Source organism: Aquila chrysaetos, chromosome Z, assembly GCF_900496995.4.
Source record: "Aquila chrysaetos chrysaetos chromosome Z, bAquChr1.4, whole genome shotgun sequence".
In the NCBI taxonomy this organism is placed as follows: domain Eukaryota; kingdom Metazoa; phylum Chordata; class Aves; order Accipitriformes; family Accipitridae; genus Aquila; species Aquila chrysaetos.
Window position 1 is genome coordinate 763198 of NC_044030.1, and position 21692 is coordinate 784889.

The 21692-nt window shown below is 50.1% G+C and overlaps 2 protein-coding genes across 2 annotated transcripts; both read left to right on the top strand.

The window, feature by feature from the left end:
* Positions 1-2: 2 nt before the first annotated feature.
* On the top strand, positions 3-3275 carry LOC115336916 (maestro heat-like repeat-containing protein family member 6). Its single transcript, XM_030004704.1, has 8 exons — positions 3-154; positions 351-488; positions 801-977; positions 1182-1337; positions 1697-1798; positions 2137-2239; positions 2593-2652; positions 2969-3275. The coding sequence occupies exons 1-8, from the start codon at positions 26-28 to the stop codon at positions 3172-3174; spliced, it is 1071 nt and encodes a 356-aa protein (XP_029860564.1). The 5' UTR covers positions 3-25; the 3' UTR covers positions 3175-3275.
* Positions 3276-9291: 6016 nt separating this feature from the next.
* ERAP1 (endoplasmic reticulum aminopeptidase 1) lies at positions 9292-21290 on the top strand. Its single transcript, XM_030004008.1, is given in 21 exon segments — positions 9292-9301; positions 9671-9822; positions 10401-10527; positions 10887-11033; positions 11220-11221; positions 11606-11722; positions 12588-12719; positions 13256-13387; positions 13537-13561; positions 13564-13619; positions 14064-14221; positions 14723-14802; positions 15085-15142; positions 15144-15280; positions 16699-16838; positions 16929-17025; positions 17028-17112; positions 17898-18059; positions 18915-19055; positions 21162-21220; positions 21223-21290. Coding segments are annotated over 21 exon segments (2085 nt in total).
* The last annotated feature ends 402 nt before the right edge of the window (positions 21291-21692 follow it).

Below are 21692 nucleotides of genomic sequence, written 5' to 3' on the forward strand. Positions count from 1 at the left end.
TTGCCTGCCCAGCTGGCTGCCGCCAATGCCTTTTTTCCCCCCGGCCAGGGTGCTGCGGCGTGAAGCGCCGGCCTGCTGCGCCTCCCTGTCCGCACAGGCGCTCCGAGGTCTCCGGGCCTGCCAGGACATGGGCACCATGGCCGTCTTCGTCGAGGTGGGCCTGGTGGCGAGCGCTGCCTCTCTGAGGGCGGGCGGGGGGCAGCTGGGCTGCGGGCGTGAGGCAGAGGGCAGAGGCGAGGCGGTGAGGGCCCTCTGCGGGGGCTGTGACCAGCCCTGGTGCCTTGCCCCAAGCCACCCGGGAGCTCTGCTGGCCGTGCCAGGCTCTCACTCCGCTGCCTGGTGCGTTTCAGCTCCTGGACGACGACGACTTTGAGCGCGTCGACGGCGACACCCTGCACGTCCTCCGGTTCCACCTGCGGAGCGAGAGCTTGGCGCTGCGCAGGATGGCAGTCACGAGCCTCGCCACGCTGTCTGGCAGACCCGAGAAGGTGAGCAGGGGCAGCCGGGCACAGCGAGGGTCTCCGCCTGGGGCTGGGCTGCGGGTGGTGGTGTGGGCAGCGGCTCGCTCGGGCTGTGCCGGGTGTGGCGGGAGCGGCAGGAGCAGCGGGAGGGTGGCCGCTGCCCCCGCGTCCCCCGTTGGGCGGCCCCCGAGCGCTTCAGGCCAGGCCCCGGGCTGCGCCGCACACGGACGTCTGCCCGAGCGGCGCCGCACCTTCTACACGCGGAGCGGCTCCGCCAGCGCGGTCTGCCAGCGCGGTTTCATTTTGCGGTCACAAAATGAGATCGCCTGTTTGGCGTAGGCGGCGACTCTGCGAGGCCTGCTGCCAGAGGTCACGCAGCGACTGCAGGACGACGACTGCGGCATCAGGACGGCGGCCCTGACTGTCCTCAGGAACACGCTCTGCCTGGCGGACAGGCAGACGGCTGTCCCCATCGCGCTGCAGCTGCTCGCGGCGCTCCTGCCGCTCTTTGAAAACGTAAGGCGGCGGGAGAGCAGAGGCTCGGTTCGCATGCCTGCGAGGGGGGGCTCGCGTGCGTGGCCCGGGGCCGGTGCGTCCCTCTCCGCAGGTCTGCGAGTTCTTCTCCTCGCCGCAGCGGGAGGGCCACAAGTGTTTGTCTCCTCGCCGTGGGCTTGGAGGAGCCGGGACTGAGGTCCTCCCCTCCTCCTTCTCTCCTCCTAGGAGTCCAGCTCCGTGCGCGAGCACTCCATCCTCCTCTGCAGAGATGCGGTGGATGTCGCAGTCGGCACCCACGCGAAGCAGGGGAAGAAGGAGGTGCGGAGGAGCCTGATGCCCCTGTTCTTCCACCTGCACGACGAGGACCACAGCGTAGCTCAGGTGGGCGTTTCCAAGCGCTTGGAATGTGCCTCAGTTGGGGCCCAACCTCCGGAGTCCCTGGGGAGGGCTGGGAGTGAGCCCCTCCCTGCCTGCGGCCGCAGAGCTGGCAGCAGCCGAGAAGGCGGGCAGGGGCTCTTCCTACCCCTGCCCTGCCTGACGCAGCAGAGCTCGGCAGCAGCGCGCAGCCACAAAGACCTACGCCCCGGAGCCCCCGTGGGCTTCCCAGCGTGCTGCAGGTGTCTAAGGCCAGGGCGTGGACCCCCAACCCTTGCCAGCCCCCCGCTCTCGCTCTGCCCAGGGACCGCCAGGTCCTGGCCCCTGGGCGGCGGTGCCATCTCCCAGTCTCTGGTGCTCTGCAGGCCTCTCGGGAAGCCCTCCTTGGAGCTGCCAAGCTCCTGAAGCGGAGGCAGCTCCGGAAGCTGCTGGAGACGGAGCAGACCTGGAGGGTTGCTGAGCGCCTGGTAAGGACGGCCCCGAAGCCCCACAGCCAGCCTGGAGAAGCCCCTCTCCCCCGGCGCCCAGCGCGTGGGGCTGGCAGCTGTGCCCCTGCGCCGCTTGCCTGCACCGCACACAGGCTCCCTTTCCCCCCCCGGAGCCCAGGGGTGCCCCGCTGGGCCTTGGCGGCAGGGTGGCACCGCAGCAGCCCGGGGAGCACCCTGTCCTCTGCTCCCTCCAGAGCCCAGCACCAGCCCGCTGCTGGCTGGACGTCGTGGGTGTCCGGGCACGGGAAGGTAGGGGAGGCCAGCCTGGGCCTCAGGGCGGGCTCTGCGCCAACCCTGTCCCCTGGTGCTCTCACCAGCTGGCGGAGAACAGCAGCAGAGCGGAGGAGTACGTGGAGCAGAGCCTGCCGTACCTGCAGAGCCCACAGGAACCCTTGCGCGAGGCAGCCGTCAGGTTCCTTGGTGAGCCACGAGCCCGCCGAGGGTCCCTCCCTGCCCGCCGGTGGCTTAGCCCCAGCCACGGCTGCTGCCGAACCCGCCGGGCGGCTGCAGAGCCCCGACTGCCCGACGCGGGGCTGGGCGTCCGCGGGGCTCCCTGCCGCCCTCTCCCGCTCCTGCCCACGCAGGGGGGGCCGGCGGGAGCCTCGCCGGGTCCCCGGCAGCCTTCTTGGGCTTCACGCTCAGGGGACCGCCCTGGGGTCAGCCTTGCCCAAGGGGAGGAGGGCGCGTGGCCGGGCCGGTGGGGCCGGTGGGGGGGAGCTGGGCCGCTGGGGCGGGCAGGCCAGCGGGATCTGTGATGGGCTGCGTGTGCCTAGGGCTCGCTGGGCAGCGGCTGAGGGATGGGCACCAGGAGAAGCTGCAGGTCATCTGCGAGGGTGAGCGAGGGCAGTGGGGTGTCTGCGGGGGCTGGCAGGGAGGAGGAAAGACCCTGGGTAGGGAGCTCAAACCCCTGCCCCGGCCGGGGAGGGCTCTGCTCCCCGCGCGGGTGAGGGGTGGCGTGGACAGAGCCGGGGGAGATTTCAGGGGCCCGTGGGGCAGCGGTGGGCAGCCCCCTCTGGCCGATGCCGGTGCCCCTGCCTCCCTGCTGGCCCTGGCAAGAGCTGCGGGCGCGGGGGTGGCCCTGGCTGGAGGGGCTCCTTAGGTCCCCGCAGATCCGGGCTCTGACCTCGGCTCCGTTCCTTTCCGTCCCAGCCCTTCAAGGCAAGGCGAACGACAGCAGCCCCTCGGTCTCTTCCCTGGCGCTTCAAACCCTGCGGATGCTGGGCACTGCGGTGGAAGAGCCTGCCTCCGGATTCAGCCTGCGAGCGCTGCGCTACCGGTTCCGGAGGGCATGCAGGAGGACGACCCGCGCCCCGGGAGATGCCTGGCTGTGCTGCCGCAGCTGTGTGCAGAGCTGAGCCCGGGCTGCTCCGCACGCTGGCTCCACCTGAGCAGCTGGAGCTGCCCGCTTGCCAGCAGCCCAGGGCCGTGCAGGACACACCACCGCACGCTGCGTTGCCCAGCCTGGATGGGCGCCCGCGCTCCCCAGCACTCCCGTTTCATGGGGAAGGGGACGGGAGGGCCACGGCCCGCGGCTCCCGTGGGCGTGCTGGCTGTGAAGCCGCAAGCAGCAGCCACGTGCGGCGGCGCTTTGGACTGCGACCCAGGAAGGAAGCGGGCATCCTGCAGGGCGCAAGCGGAGCCCTGAGCGCAGCCGGCCTGCGTGCCTCCCCGCCATTGATAAAAGGACTGTGGAACTTCAGGCGCTGTTTGAGCTCTTCTCCGCCGTACCGCCACCTCCCTGTCACCCCCAGGCACCCTACTCCGCCAGCCCCGCACGAGGCCCCGTGGAGCCCTGCTGCCTGCCAAGTCCCCCGGAGAACCCTGCCAGGTCCCCTGGGCACCCCTGTGGAGCCCTGCTGCCACCCAGACAGATGGAGGGACCGCACTGGGTCCCACTTGCATCCCTGGGGAGCCCTGCTGTCCGCCAGGCCCCCACAAGAGCCCCAGCAGGGCCCGCACATGGCCCTGTGGAGCCAGGCTTCTCGCCAGACCCTTGCGGCGTCCCTGTAGCACCTTGCGTGGGGACCTGTGAGGGCTGGGAGAGGCCGTGGGCTTCCCTGGAGGGTCTGCTTGGCCCCACGTACGCCTCAGCGAGGGATTTGAGAAATCCTGGCCTTCTCTGGAGGCTCTGCTTCGCCCTACGTTTGCCCTTGAGAGGTCTTGGAGAGGACCTGCGCTTCCCTGGAGGGTCTGCTTGGCCCCAGGCATGCTTCTGTGAGAGATTCTAGAAGCCCTGGGCTTCTCTGGAGGGTCTGCTTGGCCCCACGAGTGCCCTTGCGAGGGCTGTGAGAAACCCTGGCCTTCTCTGGAGGCTCTTCTTCGCCCTACGTGTGCTCTTGAGAGGACTTGGAAAAATGCAGGGCATCTCTGGAGGGTCTGCTTGGCCCCAGGTGTGCCCCTGCGAGGGCTGTGAGAAACCCTGGGCTTCCCTGGAGGGTCTGCTTGGCACCACACTTGCCCCTCTGAGGTCTCGGAGAGGACCTGAGCTTTTCTTGGAGGGTCTGCTTGGCCCCATATGTGCCCCTCTGAGGCCTTGGAGAGGGCCTGGGCTTTTCTTGGAGCGTCTGCTTGGCGCTACGAGAGCCTCTCAGAGTGCTGTGAGAGGCCCTGGGCTTCTCTGGAGGCTCTGCTTGGGCCCACGCGTATACCTACAAGAGCTGTGAGGAAGCCTGGGTTTCTCTGGAGGGTCTGCTTGCCCCTGTGTGTTCCCCTGAGAGGTTCGGGAGAAGCCCTGGGCTTCTCTGGAAGGTCTGCTTGGCCCCACGTTTGTGCCTCCTTGTCTGTGAGAGGACCTGGCCTTCTGTGGAGGGTCTGCTTTTCTCTACGTGTGCCCCTGATAGGGTTTGGAGAAACCGTGGGCTTCTCTGGAGGGTCTGCTTGCCCTGACTCATACCCTGACGAGGGATTTGAGAAACCCGGGGCTTCTCTGAAGGGTGTGCTTGGCCCAACGTGTGCCTCTGAAAGGGATTTGAGAGCCTCTGGGCTTGTCTGGAGAGTCTGCTTTGCCCCATGCATGCTGCTGCGAGGGCTGTGAGAAATCTTGGGCTTCTCTGGAGGGTCTGCTTGCCCTGACATGTACCCTGATGAGGGATTTAAGAAAACCTGGGCTTCTCTGGAGGGTCTGCTTGGCCCCACACATGCCCCTGAGAGGGGGTGGACAGGCCCTCAGGTTTTAGGAGGTTTTGCGTCGCTCAAGATTTATCCCTGCTAGGTCTGTGAAAGGCCCTGGGCTTCTCTGGAGGGTCTGCTTGGCCCCACATAGGCTCTTCTGAGGTCTTGGAGAGGGCCTGGGCTTTTCTTGGAGGGTCTGCTTGACCCAATGCTTTTCCCTATGAGGGCTGTGAGAGGCCCTGGACTTCTCTGGAGGGTCTGCTTGGCCCTATGTGTGCCCCTGAGAGGTTCAGGAGATACCCTGGGTTTCTCTGGAGGGTCTGCTTGGCCCTACCTATACCCCTGAGAGGGTGTGGAGAAAACATAGGCTTCTCTGAAGGGTGTGCTTGGCGCCATGCTTGCCTCTTTGAGGCCTGTGAGAGGCCTTGGGCTTTTCGGAGGGTCTACTTGCACCTACGCGTACACCTACGAGGGCTGTGAAAAACCCTGGGCTCCTCTGGAGGGTCTGCTTGGCCCCATATGTGCCCCTCTGAGGTCTTGGAGAGGGCCTGGGCTTTTCCTGGAGCATCTGCTGGTGCTACGAGAGCCCCTCCGAGGTCTGTGAGAAGCCCTGGACTACTCTGGAGGGTCTACTTGGCCACACGCGTACACCTACAAGGGCTGTGAGGAACCCTGGGTTTCTCTGGAGGGTCTGCTTGGCCCAACGAGTGCCCCTCTGAGGGCTTTGAAAGGCCCTGGACTTCTCTGGAGGGTCTGCTTGGCCCTACCTATACCCCTGAGAGGGTATGGAGAAATCATAGGCTCCTCTGGAGGGTCTGGGTGGCCCCATATGTGCCCCTCTGAGGCCTTGGAGAGGGCCTGGGCTTTTCCTGGAGCGTCTGCTTAGCGCTACGAGAGCCCCTCGAAGGGCTGTGAGAGGCCCCGGGCTTCTCTGGAGGGTCTGCTTGTCCCCATATGTGCCCCTCTGAGGTCTTGGAGAGGGCCTGGGCTTTTCTTGGTGGGTCTGCTTGGCCCCACGCGTGCCCCTGCGAGGCCTGTGAGAAACCCTGGGCTTCTCTGGAGGGTCTGCTTGGCCCTATGTGTTCCCCTGAGAGGTTCTGGAGAAACCCTGGGCTTCTCTGGAGGGTCTGCTTGGCCCCACACATGCCCGTGAGGTGGGTTGGAGAGGCCCTGAGATTTTTGGGGGATCTGTGTTGCTCAAGATTTATGCCTGCTAGGGCTGTGAGAGGCCCTGGGCTTCTCTGGAGGGAGGACTGCTTGGCCCCATATGTGCCCCTCTGAGGTCTTGTAGAGGGCCTGGGCTTTTTTTAGAGGGTCTGCTTGGCCCTACGTGTACCCCTGAGAAGGTGTGGAGAAAACATAGGCTTCTCTGAAGGGTCTGCTTGGCGCCATGCTTGCCCATTTGAGGGCTGTGAGAGGCCCTGTGCTTCTCTGGAGTGTCTGCATGGCCCCACGTGTGCGCCTCCGAGGGCTTTTAGAGGACCTGGCCTTTTGTGGAGGGTCTGCTTTTCTCTACATGTGCCACTGATAGGGTTTGGAGAAACCGTGGGCTTTTCTGGAGGGTCTGCTTGCCCTGACACATACCCTGAGAAGAGATTTGAGAAGCCCTGGACTACTCTGGAGGGTCTGCTTGGCCCCAAGCATACACCTACAAGGGCTGTGAGGAACCCTGGGCTTCTCTGGATGGTTTACTTGGCCCTATGTGTGCCCATGAGAGGTTCTGGAGAAACCCTGGTTTTCTCTGGAGGGTCTGCTTGGCCCAACGAGTGCCCCTCTGAGGGCTGTGAGAGGACCAGGGCTTCTCTGGAGGGTCTGCTTCTCCCTGCGTGTGCCCCTGACACGGTTTGGAGAGATCCTGGGCTTCTCTGAAGGGTCTTCTTGGCCCCATGCTTTCCCCTACAAGGGCTGTGAGAGGCCCTGGACTTCTCTGGAGGGTCTGCTTGTCACCACGTGTGCGCCTCCGAGGGCTGTGAGAGGATCTGGCCTTCAGTGGATGGTCTGCTTTTCTCTACGTGTGCCCCTGACGAGGGATTTGAGAAATCTTGGGCTTTTCTGGAGGGTCTGCTGGCCCCACACATGCCCCTGAGAGGTGTTGGACAGGCCCTTAGATTTTTGGAGGATCTGTGTCACTCAAGATTTATCCCTGTTAGGGCTGTGAGAGGACCTGGGCTTCTCTGGAGGGTCTGCTTGGCCCCAGGCATGCCCATCCGAGGTCTTGGAGAGGGCCTGACCTTCTTTTGTACGGTCTACTTGGCCCAATGAGTGCCCCTCTGAGGGCTTTGAGAACCTCTGGGCTTGTCTGGAGGGACTGCTTTGCCCCATGCATGCTGCTGCGAAGGCTGTGAGAAATCTTCGGCTGCTCTGGAGGGTCTGCGTGGCCCCACGTGTGCACCTCCGAGAGCTGTGAGAGGACCTGGCCTTCTGTGGAGGGTCTGCTTTTCTCTACGTGTGCCCCTGATAGGGTTTGGAGAAACCCTGGGCTTCTCTGGAGGGTCTGCTTGGCCCAACGAGTGCTTCTGAGAGGGTATGGAGAAACCATAGGCTCCTCTGGAGGGTCTGCTTGGCACCATATGTGTCCCTCTGAGGCCTTGGAGAGGGCCTGGGCTTTTCTTGGAGTGTCTGTTGGCCCTACGAGAGCCCCTCCGAGGGCTGTGAGAGGCCCTGGGCTTCTCTGGATGCTCTGCTTGGCCCCACGCATGCCTAAGTGAAGGATTTGAGAAACCCAGGTCTTCTCTGGAGGGTCTGCTTGTCCCCACGTTTGCACTTGAGAGGTCTTGGAGAGGACCTGGGCTTCTCTGGAGGGTCTGCTTGGCCCCACGTGTGCCCCTGCAAGGGCTGTGAGAGGCCCTGGCCTTTACTGGAGGGTCTGCTTGCCCTGACTCGTACCCTTACGAGGGATTTGAGAAACTCTGTCCTTCTCTGGAGGTTCTGCTTCATCCCACGTATTCCCTTTTGATGGCTGTGACGGGCCCTGGGCTTCTCTTGTAGGGTCTGCTTGGCCCCACGCGTGACTGCGAGGGATTTGAGAAACCCTGGTCTTCCCTGGAGGCTCTGCTTGTCCTCATGCGTGCCCCTGCTAGGGGTGTGAGAGGACTTGGGCTTCTCTGGAGGGTCTGCTTGGCCCCACGTGTGCCTCTGCGAGAGGTTTGAGAAACCCTGCGCTTCTCTGGAGGGTCTCCTTGGCCTCATCGTGTGCCCCTACGAGGGCTGTAAGAGGCCCTGGGCTTTTCTGGAGGGTCAGCTTGGCCCCTCGCATAGATCTGCGAGGGCTGTGAGAAACCCTGGGCTTCTCTGGAGGGTCTGCTTTTCCCTACGTGTGCCCCTGACAGGGTTTGGAGAAATCCTGGACTTCTCTGGAGGGTCTGCTTGGCCCCACGCGTGCCCCTAAGATAGTTTGGAGAAACCCTGAGCTTCTCTGGGGGGTCTGCGTGCTCCATCGCGTACACCTATGAGGGTTGTGAGAAGTCCTGGTCTTCTTTGGAGGGTTTGATTGGCCCCACATGTGCCTCTGGGAGGGATTTGGGAAACCCTGGGCTTCTCTGGAGGGTCTGCTTGGCCCCATGCGTGCCTTCAAGTGGGCTTGGAGCAATGCAGAGCTTCTCTGGAGAGTCTGCTTGGCCACTCATGTACTACTGAGAGGGTTTGGAGAACAAATAAGAGAAGCAGCCCTGCAGACCCCCAGGTCAGTGAAGAAGGAGGGGGAGGAGATGCTCCAGGCACCGGAGCAGAGGATCCCCTGCAGCCCGTGGGGAAGACCATGGTGAGGCAGGCTGTCCCCCTGCAGCCCAGGGAGGTCCACGGTGGAGCAGATATCCACCTGCAGCCCGGGGAGGTCCACAGTGGAGCAGGGGGATGTACCCGAAGGAGGCTGTGACCCTGTGGGAAGCCTGCGCTGGAGCAGGCTCCTGGCAGGACGTGCGGATCTGTGGAGAGAGGAGCCCACACTGCAGCAGGTTTTCTGGCAGGACTTGTGACCCTGTGGGGGACCCACGCTGGAACAGCGTGCTCCTGAAGGACTGCACGCCATGGAAGGGACCCATGCTGGAGCAGGTCGTGGAGGACTGTCTCCCGTGGGAGGACCCCATGCTGGAGCAGGGGAAGAGTGCGGTGAGTCCTGCCCCTGAGGATGATGAAGCGGCAGAAAATAACGTGTGATGAACTGACCGTAAACCCCATTCCCTGTCCCCCTGTGCCACTGGGAGGGGTTTGGTAGAGAATCTTGGAGTGAAGTTGTGCCCAGGAAGAAGGGAGGGGTGGAGGGAAGGTGTTCTGAGATTTGGTTTTATTTCTCATTACCCTACTCTGGTTGATTGGTAGTAAATTGAGTTAATTTTCCCCAAGCTGAGTCTGTTTTGCCCGTGATGGTAATCTGTGAGTGATGTCTACTGTCCTTATCTCGACCCACAAGCCCTTTGTTATATTTTCTCTCCCCTGTCCAGCTGAGGAGGGGGAGTGATAGAACAGCTTAAGTGGGCACCTGGTGTTCAGCCAGGGTCAACCCCCCCCAACATGTATGTGTTTTTGTTATCTGTGTGGGGAAGAATGGCCATGGGGATGACTTCTTTCCAATGTATCTTTGAAATGTAATGTAGTATCTTTAAAATATAGTGTAGTATCTTTAAAATATAATGCACTATCTTTAAAATGTAGTATCTTTAAAAGGTAGTCCCTTTAAACTGAAGAAGAACACAACAATTGTTGGCACCAAGGTCCTCACAGGTGGTGCTACTGGGTGATGAGCTGTGCCTGTTCTTTAGGTGAAGTCTGTGAATATAATGCCCTGGCTTGTTAAGGACCATTTTGATACCACTGTCAAGATGACTACGTACCTTGTGGCCTTTATTATTTCAGATTTTAAATCCATCAGCAAAATAACCGGTCATGGAGCTAAGGTAACTGTGTCTCATTTTGTAAGAGCTTTTTTGTGTTTAAGTCTGTGTGAATACATAATGGTTTACTTTTCAGTTAAATCATTGGATTTATGTATCTCGATGTTTTACAGGAATGAAAGGAGAGAATTAAATTGGTTTTGTAATTGGATGATGAGTTTGCATACTGAGCTTTGTTAGTTTCAGAAGATTTTGGTAACGGGCTTGCTTTTTGTATCATTATATGCATTGGTAACATAGTTTCATGTAAGATTATATAATCAAGGGCAAATGAAATACAGTTTTCATGGAGAATCAGCACTAAAATAAACCTGTGTCAGTTGAACGACTCTAACATGATAGGGGTGGAAATTGTAGAAGTCTTTGTAGGGGCATAGTGGTTCTGGTGGGTAAGTTTTAAAACTTGTGTTCCTAATTCTGATAATATTTTTATGCAAATGTTTTAGTAACTCTTGTATGAGAACAGTTAAGTGTGTGCTCTAGTGTCCCTTTTTGTGGTCATTTAAGTAACTGTGATGAAGAACAACTTCTGTCAGCTTTTGATGCTGGTATTGGAAATGCTGCCTTCTTGTCTGCTGTAGATTTCCATGTACACAGTGCCAGAAAAGATCAACCAAGCTGATTATGCGTTAGATGCGGCAGTGAAACTTTTAGACTTCTGTGAGGATTATTTCAGCATTCCATATCCTCTACCTAAGCAAGATAATTGTTAAATAACTTAATGTATTTGAGAACATTAATAACCACAGAGATTAAAATAGCAGTAAAAATAAGTAATTTAGAGTATTAAGACTGGGCAAAGTTTGGCTCACAGACTGTTAAACTGGCTGCTTCACAGAATTTAAGGACAGATTGAAAAGCTTCACTGGGAATTTCAAATTCTTGTGCTCTCTGTCTAGAGATTTTTTTAAAGTATGCTTTTGTGATTACATTTAAGAGAGCCCTTAGAAGTATGTGTGATACATGTGCCTGTGTGGGAGCAATCAGGAAGTGGGATGAGCAGGTGAGCGAGTTCTTTATGAATTAAAATGATACTAGTACTATTTTAATGGTTTTTCTAGGTTTAGCAGCTATTCCTGATTTTCAGTCTGGTGCTATGGAAAACTGGGGATGGCCCACATACCAGGAATCTGTGTTGTTCTACAACTCTGAAAAGTCCTCAGCATCTTCTAAACTTTGGATTAGTAGTATGGTAATAGCCCATGAGCTGGTTCGTTAGGTGAGATTTGGGGAAGAATAAGGAGTTTGAATGAGCATGAGGTGGGGTCAGGGATGATGGATTCTGTGTGGGTAGGGGGATCTTGGAGCTATAAGCTGAAAATAGCTGCTTTGACTTGAAGGTGCTCTTCTGTGAATCATGAGGACTGTTTCTGGTGAAGGAGTCCCGGCAGGCTGCATAGATGTGGAGGGCTGTAAATGTAAATGTGTTCAGTTCAGCAGCTGCAATGCTGCGGGGCCTTTGCACCATTGTCAGCCCCTGAAATTAATTGCAGGCCACCAAAATAGGAACATAAAAGTTTGGAAAGGTTAGCTGTTTCATATATTACTCTCCTGCCAAAAGTGGTTTCGTTACAAGGTTTCTTGGAACATGAGTGGAAGCCAGTGTTTTAACATATTACCATTAAAATGAGAAATGCAATGGGAAGATGCCAGAGCAAGCTGTATCACTAAAAAAAGTTCCTTAGAGGTCAACAGCATACTATAAATGCAGTTTCTTACAGGTCAGTAGCAGCTTTTGTGATAAATTGTTTATTTAATTTCAGAAGCTCTTCCACCCTCCCTCCAGCAGTGGTTTGGCAACCTCGTTACCATGGAGTGGTGGAATGATCTGTGGTTAAATGTAGGGTTTGCAAAGTTTATGGAGTTCATGTCAGTCAGCATTACCCATTGAGAACTGAGAGTTGTAAGCAGCACTTATGGTATTTTTATTTTGTAACTGCCTTCTAAATCCACTAATTAAGGATAAAGATCAAGCAGATTTTTGCTGTGAACTACTTTTAAATTTCTGTTTCTGAGGATTATCTGATGTTAACTCTGAAGAGTAGGAATGTTGATTTACCTAGATGTACATGTTTTCAGGAACTTATGATGGAATTTAATGATTGCAGTGAAAGTGTATTCTTTTTTTAAAGACATTTAGACTTCCAAAAGTGTAAATAAATTATTTTATCTTATTTCATCAAATAGGGTGAGACTTGAAAACACTAAAATCCTTCCACTAGCTTTATCAGAGGTCCAATACATGAAATTTTCTACCAAAGTGAGAAGAACAATGCATCTGGGCAGAATTTTGCCATAGCACTGCAGTGGCATGATAATAGGGAAAGTCACCATTTTGGGGGGTTGGGATTAATTTGTTTTGTGTTTACTGACCATTCTGTCATCAAACTGTTGGAATGTGCAGGTGTCCTTAAGTCTCACTAGCTCAACTATTTTTAGAATTACAGAATGATAGAATGGAATCACAGAATGGTTTGGGTTGGAAGGGACCTTTAAAGGTCATCTCTTCCAATGCCCCTCTGCAATGAGCAGGGACATCTTCAACTAGATCGGCTATTTAAGTTAGTTTAGAACACTAGGACTTACTTGGCTGTATTATTGTTGGGGGGGGGGGGTATGCTCTGGAATAAAAGAAAGATATGGTTTGCTTTCTTTGTATGATTTAAAGATGACATGGAATGGACTGAAAAGTGAATGAATAGGGGTTCAGTGGTCACTGAGCAAAATGTAGTAGTAATATTTGGTTTTATTTGGTTGCCTCCTATTAGGAAGACTATTTCTTAAGGAGATGTTTTTATGCCATGGCAGTGGATGCATTAAATTCCTCACAACCTCTATCTACTCGTGTGGAAGGTCCAGCTCAAATTTTAGAGATGTTTGATAATGTATCTTATGAGAAGGTAAAATACAAAACTGTTACTGATTTCAGTTGTACTGCTTGTACTATACAGTTGTATTTTACTGATTTCACCCCTTCATAGAATACCTGGCGCATGGTATTAATGGGTTTATGACTTGAATAGTTCCTTGTCCAAAACACCTGGGTGGATTCAAATGGCAGTTGCCTTTTCGATTTCTAAAATGAGGAAGCCTTTACTTCTTCTATCTGTTCTGTAACAATTTAGTCTTAAACCATTTTTTGGGGTTCTCAACCCAAGGAGCATTTTTCACTGAAGCATTATACGGTGCTGGCTTGTATAGTAATTAAAAAAATAATAGTGTAACTTACTCAATCAGTGATATTTTTAAGAGTGACGATCACACAAACCCAAAGAAGTACTATTTCAATATACATAAAACCCAATTACTTTTTAATCAGAGACACATACAAAAGTGTACTGTTATGCAGATGAGTGGCATGCTGAAATTCTTCTGAAGCAAGCATCTTGCTAGCTAAGGAGTCATTTTGTAAACACTTTGTCACTCTTTTTCTCAGGGATCTTGTATATTAAATATGCTGAGGGACTACCTGACTGCTGATGTGTTTAAAGCTGGACTTCTGCAGTACCTGCAGAAATACAGCTATTGAAATACAAAAAATGAAGATCTGTGGAACAGCATGATAAATGCAAGTATTCCTTATTTTCTTATTTTTTTCAGATTTCATCACTTCTTGTGAATGATGCGTCTCTCTAATATATTACTGAAGACTGCGACCAGTACTTATGATTATGACATCAAAGAGAGATGACCAAAACTTTTTTTTTTCCCTTTCAGATTTGCCCTACAGGAGGTACTAACAAAATGAACCACAAGGTGATGGTTTTTGCAGAAGAAGCCAACAGTCATCTTCATATGCAGTAAGCATCTAGTTTTTTATCCGTCAGTATTTAGGAATTTGACACATATCTGTGCCCTCATGTTTATTCTGTGCTGTGGCATTGATAAGTGCACCTTCCAAAAGCATTCTTTGCCACTTAAGCATGGTTCTAGGGAGAGTGTAAGTTTCTTCAGTTCCATTGGAAATCTGGTTTTTTCTGTGATTGGACAGAAATTCTGCTCCTGTGCCCAGGGCTGACTGAAAAACAGCAGTACTTCAAGAGTTGCCATTATCTATATAAAAGTGTGCACAAGAAAACCAGATGGAGACATCATGATATCCAGTCTAAACATACCTCTATAGAGCTTACAAATACCCAGCAGCTTGTACAGAGTTCTTACATACCCATTTCTGTTTCACTGTCAGTGTACTCCCATCTTCCACTTCTTACATGTCTTCTTTTTCCCTTGCTACTAAAAACAAGCACTGGACTAAAGGAGAAACTCTTGATGTGAGGGCAACGATGGGCACTTGGACACGGCAGAAAGGTTTTCCCCTGCTAACTGTCACAGTGAGAGGGAAGAATGTCCACCTGCAGCAAGAGTACTACGTGACAGGGGTAGATTCTCCTTCATCCACAGGGTAAACAAAATGGGGAAACCTCAGCACGCAAATGGAAGTACTCTCGAATGGCAGACAGTGATGTATGCTAAGAGCTTTTACTGTTGTTTCTTAAGGAACGCTCCCTGAGCTGTTTGGTTGTGAGTGTGTCCCTGGGTAGCTCAGGATCAGCAGTACTCGTAGGCATCGTTGGACCCTGCATGCCTGGCTGAGGTGCCAGCAGCTGCAGAGCTGCAGTGCCTGGGCATTTGGGTGAGCTGGGTGAGCCTGCGCTGGAGACGTGCTAGTGGAACTAGGCTGGAAAGTTCATATTGTGGCGGCTTCAGTGTCAGTGATCTGCCAGGCAAACTAAATGAAAGGTAACGAGATGCATCTGGCACTGCACTGAAGTCAGAGGTGCGAGTGCAGCCTGTCGCTGCTACTGCGTGGGCAAAAGATTTTACTCGGTGGTTAGACTGGGACAAGTTGGAGAAACTTTTGCGAAGTTCTTCCATTAAACAAAGCACTTCTGTTTTGCAGTAGATACCTGTGGCACATTCCACTAAACTACATTACCAGTAAATCTGACACTGTTCAGAGATTTTTGATGACAACTAAAGCCGGTAATTTCTTTGACTAATTAGGCGATTGATTTATTCAAAGTTTGTTTGCAAGCCTTTTAGTTTTGCAGGGTTTTTTTCAGAATGGGGAACTGGAACAACTAGTCCCAGAGAAGCAAATACTTGTCAGCTCAATAATATCGCTATAACGATCTCTTAATATTTTCAGAAACAGTGCTGCTGTGTTCTTTAAATCACTGAAATGAGAGTAACAGTATTACTGGGTATAGTACTAGGATGTGTTTGAATCACTAAGAAAAAAAGGAGTTACCCTTTTGTTTCCAGATGTTGTTATCCTTCCGGAAGAGGTGGAGTGGGTTAAATTCAGGGTGGACACAAATGGGAATGGTGCACTATGAAGATGATGGGTGGGATCATCTGATTAACCTTTTGAAAGAGAACTATACAGTGATTAGCAGCAAAGACAGAGCAAGTCTCATTAACAATGTATCCAGGTCGTGAGGTAAGGCCGCCTGTCCAAGTCTGAAAAACATACTAATTCTGTATTTGTGAGTATATACCACTGAAGAAGGAATTCTTGATAATGTATATAGTATTCATTAAATCTGTTAAATAGACTGAGAGCATATTCTTTTCTTGCTCACAGCAGTGTAAACCCAGGATTTCTCTTGATTACAGTGGACTTATCTAAGCCGGCTAAGTGAAACGTGTCGTGTTCAGTAAAGACATGTTAATGGAAGGATGCCAGTGTGAAGTGATGGACTAGGATAATGTTTTTGCACCTGGAAAGATACTGGTGCCATTTGTCAGTTAGAAACAAGGCTATTACAGTCATAAAGATGTGACGCAATGGTGATCGTGATTTGTCTTAGCTCTGTGGAGTGTTAGAAAAGGCTGTGTCTTAGAGGTGCTTTGCAAACAGTTGTGCATAGCCTGGCACAGAGACCTAAAGAACCAACAGAAGTAACTATGGGTCTGAGTGTATGGTGTTCAAGAAAGAGGGTAGTGGGGAGAGCTGGAAGATAATTAAGATCACAGGAATTTGAGGTGGCAGCTCACAAGGCAATGTCAGTGGGGCTAGCCAAGATTTTCGTTTGGACAGCAGAAGAAAGGTCTTTCTAGCTTGAAAAGAGGAGAGTGAAGAAAGATTGCTCAGCATGTTCAAGGAGCTTAGAGAGGAAAGGAAGAAGGGACAACTAGAGATGCAAATTGGGTTAAGCAGGGTTCGTTTTATGATGGATGACTAGAACATGCTTGTATTTTGAGGCAGAAGAAGCAAGTGAATAAGGACAAAATAAGAATGTGTGCAGGGAGCTGACACGGAAAGGAAGCAGAAAAAAGGTTTTGCAGAAGGATGAAAAAATGAACAGGGCGAGTGAGAAAAGATGTCTTGCATTTTCTCTGCTCTTGGAAGAAATCATTGAGATGTGTCCTGGCAGAGGTAGAAGACAGTTTGCAAAGTCAGGTGAAGACACTGAAGAAACAGCTGGGATTGTAGCTTTGAGGTTTACTGCAGGCTAAATATCTACCTGTTGAGCTAGAAAGGTGTTGATGAGGAAATTATCTCAGTCATTGGATTCCTTCTGTATGTACGTGGTTTGTAGAGCAAAAGCAGTAGTGGGGAAAGAGCATGAGGGAGAGGCTGTGCTGGGATAACCTTGGCATGTGCGAGATGGGGGAAAAATGTTGATCTATAAATCTTTCTCTTACAGTCCATTTCTTATTGCAAAGATTAAATACTAGGTTTTATAGCTTTTGTAGCTGCTCAGCCACATTTCACTCCAAAAATCAAAGTCAGAAGGGATTTGGAAATACCTATTTGTATAGTTTTCTTGAAAACATTTGGCTTGGATTTTGCTTTTAATTTTGCCTTTTAAGTTTATTTACAACTTGTTTATCCCCTTTCTTCTACTTCCTTAGAATAAAAAAAATGGTCAGTTTCCAAAACTTTTGATTTGACTTTATATCTGAAACATGAAAGACAAATCGTGCCTGTACTTCAAGGTATGAATGAACTAATTGCTATATACAGGCTCATGGAGAGGAGGGATATGGATGGTACAGAAAAACAGTTAAAGGTAACGTTGTAAGCATCTAGAACTTTTTACCTCTGCCTGTACCCTGTAAAACACACTTTTAAATATATCTTTATTGTTACCTTATTTTAGGAGTATATAGTCAGTCTATTTAAATACCTGATTGACAAGCAGTCTTAGCGTGATGAAGGCTCAGTATCTGAGAGATTGCTTAGGCACTCGCTCCTGCTGTTGCGTGTGTGCACAGGTACCAGCCATGTGTGGACAAAGCCAAAGGGTATTTCACAGAGTGGCAGAAATCCAATGGAACCTTGAGGTCTGTTCTTTTTATTAATTTAAGTTACATTTAAGTTATTTATTAAGTAATTTAAGCTATATATTAATTACAATTATTTAAGATAATTCCAATTAAATTAATTACAATTTAAGTTAATTTATGAAAAAAGCTAAACTTCAGTCCTTTCCACACTCTGAAGTTGAGCTTCTTAGTTTTGTATCTTATACTGTAGCTTCCCAGTGCCTTCACAGTTTGGTGCATAATATGTGCCCAGACTAGCACATACATCATGTGGTACTCCACAACTTGCGCTGTTAAAGATGTTCAGAAAAGTGAAAATAACAGGTATTCATTCATTTCTGTGTCTAAAGATTGACCTATACCCACTGTAAAAACAGGTAACTGCTGTTCATGAACTTCACCTAATTTTTGTTTCTCATCATGACATAAGAACTCCCTAAAACACCCTCCAAAATGTCTCTGAGAGATTGTTTGGGGCGGGCCAAAGAAGACCGTATCGGTATCTGACTGGGTGTAGTCATGAAAGGAATATACAAAAATAAAGAAAAAAAAAAAAAAAAAAGGAATGCCGAGTCCAGAATTTCTGGAAGTCATTTCCAAGGCAGGAACAATACTAAGATACAGCCTGATACATTTAACCGTATCCTTGGCACAGGGATCACTTTCTAATACCCCTGAGGGACCAGTATTTTTTAATAAATTGTCTGCTATGCCAGTTGATGTGTGAAAGTGACATGGTTGTGTTTCTACATGCATTACACAAATACGATGTGGAGAGTAACTTGGTATTCAACTTCTTGTAGTTTGCCAGCAGACGTGAAGACAACAGTGTATGCTGTTGGAGCACAAACATCCGAAGGCCGGGATTTCCTCCTTAGTAGGTACAGAATGAACTCTTTCAGTGGGGAGAGAGAAAACATGAAATTAGCTCTCAACCTCAGCAGAAGTAAGGACAAACTTCAGTGGTAAGTAGCTACACAGGAACAGAAATGTGTTTGGAGAAAATTTATGAATGCTGAAACAGGAAATAGAATTATTCAGAGTCTTGTTTTATAGCTTTTGAATTCCATGATGTATAAAGTACTTTACAGAGTTAATATGGTCAGAGGAAGTAGCTGCACCTTTTCATTTCTGTGTTTTGGTGTCAGGAGTCAATGCGTTCAGAATTTGCAGTAGCAAAGTAGGACGAAATACAGTAAAACAGCTATTCAGATACCTTATCTTTGCTTGGCAGACTCTTCTTTATTTACCTTAGTCGTTGTTTTGATTACAGGTACATATGCTGTACATCTCTAATAAAAATTTGAGGTTTCCTGCTTTTAACAGAGCTGAGCACCACTGAGGTTTCCTGGTGTCAGCTTCAAACCGTACATTTTGTGAACCTGATTTCTGCCATTTGATGGGGGTGATGGTATGGGAAACTGATGTAGCTGTGTTCAGACATCACTGGAGACGTGTTTTGTAATGTCCCTATTTATTCTTTGCATTGCGCTGCTGTTCGGACACCTTAGTCATGAGCAGCAGTGAGGTTCATATTAATTTGGAAATTGAGTAGGAGCAAAATGTAGCCTCATTTTTATCCTTTGTATTCAGAATACAGGTCTGCCAAGTAACTGTAATTGTGAAAGTAACAGAAATGGGAAAGATGGATGTGGTGGAGAAGTACATTGTGACAGGTTGGAAGTAACCCAGCAGAAATGATGTGTCAGAACCTTGAGAAATGTGAACTCTCAACTATAGTACCAAATACTAAGGGAATGGTAATTTGTTAACTTTATCTACTGGTCTAAACGACTTCCATTTCTGTTATTAATTCTTAGGTTAATGGATCAAGGTCTGCATGGTGACATCATAAGAACTCAGGATCTTCCATTTATTGTTGTATTTGTTGCCAAAACCTCATCTGGCTATCATCTACCTTGGACATTTTTAAAAGAAAATTGGGAGAAAGTTGTAGAAAAGTAAGGAACGTAAGTTGTTGTACTGCTCTCTCTACCCAATTGTACTTTAAAACTCTACTTTCTACAAAAATAGACATTTTCTGAGTAGAGGTGATTCTTTTTGCCAGATTTGATGGGGTTCAAATTCTGTAGCAAGAATTGTCAGTGGAGTGACAAGCCAGTACTCAACAAGGTCACAGCTTGCACAGGTAAGCCATTCAGATTCTGGTTTTAAAAAATAGTTGCAGTATAACTGAAATGAAAATTTTGATTAAATCTTAACATGGTAAAAGCATGACCAGTTATGAAGCATCAGGGTAATATCCTGCCTTTTCCTTGAAAAAAGATTATAGCGGTGATGAGTCAGATTTCTCAAGGGAGAGCATTAAGTCAATGACAAGGAGAAAGATGTTCTTTGTTTAAGCAGTGGGCTTGGGTGCAGAGTGTGAATGTTTGTCTGCCAAAGCATTCATGGTTTACCTGCCTCTATTGATATTTTCTGCCCACTCTAGAAAGTAGTGGGGAAAAAAAAACAGTAGGTGTTTTCACTGAGCGGACAGAAGAAAAATGCTGAAGGACAGTGAGAAATACACCACTGTTCTACATCTTCTATTCTAGGGAAAATCCTCCATGGTCCTGGATGTCATATATGATAATCATTTTGTCTACTTATTCCACAATGTCTGTAAAAAACCCCAGACTGGTCAATGTGCAGATTTAGTGGCATCCCTGACGATTTCTTTTCAGAAGCTGCTGCTGTTGTTGCGAGTTTCAAATTTTCTGCTTTAGGGCAAAACACAGCCATAACTAATGCAACCATAGTAAACATAAAATGAAAGGATATAGGGAGCAGTACATTGTGTTGCACTTAGTTCTCAGTCTTCATTTACATCTGAGTGGACTCTCACAGTGTGTCAATAGCAGTGTCTTGGCCTGTGGCATGGACTGCAGGGATGTTTCTGTGTCCTACCCAGAAATGTGGCCGCATCTCCTGTGGGGACCCGTTGGACTTACATACACATCTGTGGACACAAAGTCAGTATAAGGTTGAGAGAGAAAAATCCAGCAACTCCCTTCCTTGTATCCTATTGGTATCTTTCTTGTACTTTGTACAAGTATTTGCGTCTTCTATCTTACTCATCAAGGTAAATTATCAGAAAATGATGTTTTTAATTTACACAATATGTACACTCACTGTATCTTTTGAAATTATCTGTCTACCATTAACAATAACTCAAGTCTGAGGTTGTATTAAGTTTCCACAATGAGCCTTGTGAGTAGGAGTGCTGCTTTTAAAAACAAAAAAAGGAAGAAAAAAAAGGTGAGGAGGGCATCTGCTAACACTTCCAGCAGCCACAGGGAGCATAGTGGCTTCCAGGGGTGGAAGCAGCCTCCAGATTCCCAGTGGCTGCATTCCCAGGTGCTTCAAGAATGAGACTAGTGGCTTCCCAAGCACTGGGGGACTCAGAAGGGGGTTTTTTAGGAAACTAAAAAGAGCCACTGACTTCCCTGTGTAGGGAAAACGTCTGGAAGTACTTTACCATCAACACTTAATGCTACTGCTGCTCCTCCAAATGGGTTGAACGAGTGGCTCGCAGGCATAGGTAGATGACTTTTACAGAGCCACTCTAAGAACAGCTGCAAGGTCTGGTGCTTGTCCCACCCCGTTGCCTGTATCAGCAGCAACAGCCATTTCGGCTCACCGTCTGGGACATGAACCAGGTTTAATCAGGTGAAGATGTGTTACGAGGCAGAGCAGGGGATGCTCATTCTCTGCACTGAAACGCTGCCATCCTGCCTGTGGGTGCCATGCCTTAAATGGCTGTAAGGGTTGGTTGAATGAGCAGGAACCGGACACGTCCCCACACACGACATGACAGTTCCTTCAGCAGTTTTTTTTTTTACAATTTAATTTGAAATGTAGTCTTCTTCAGCTTGTGAGATCCAGCCATTATGAAACCTTTATAAAAAGCTGTTCTTAGGGTGGAGTAATGGGGGTGGAAGACCCAAGGTCAAGTTCGAGGATCACAGATTTCTTGCTGGTCTTCCTGTGCACCTGAGAGACATGGCTGCCTCTTCATCAACTGTTCTTCCACATTTTTGTCCACTGGTGAGAGAATTCTTCAGTTCCCTGGGGGAAAAATGTGTACGGCTTCACTGTGTCCAGCAAGCTATTGAAACCATTGAGACAATATACAATGGATGGATTGAAATTTTGAGAAACTCAAAACAAGGTTGCAAAACAACCATCTGTAAATTAAGGCACCTTGCTTATGTTTGTCAGAAATAACTGAAAAAGCAGTGAAAATTCAGGGCTGGAGGGACAGCTCAGTTGTATAAATTAACTTCCATGGAAGGACCTGTAAGGCAGCCTAATGCTGCTGCTCAGCATTTTTCTCTCTGATGGTTGTGGTTTGCTGGGAACAGAACTACACCATTCACTGATCTTTTTCACCAGGTAATGCTTGTAAGAGAAAAGGAACAAGGAACATTGTACTGAGGTGTAGGGGAGGCCGGCTACTAGAAATCTGAAATACATTGCTTCTGAGAAAGCAGAAGGTACTGGGAGACAACCAACCAAGAGAAACTTTTCACCTGCAAATGCTGACCCTTTCGGTATCTTTCCTACAAAGGTACAACTGGCAGCTCTATTGAACA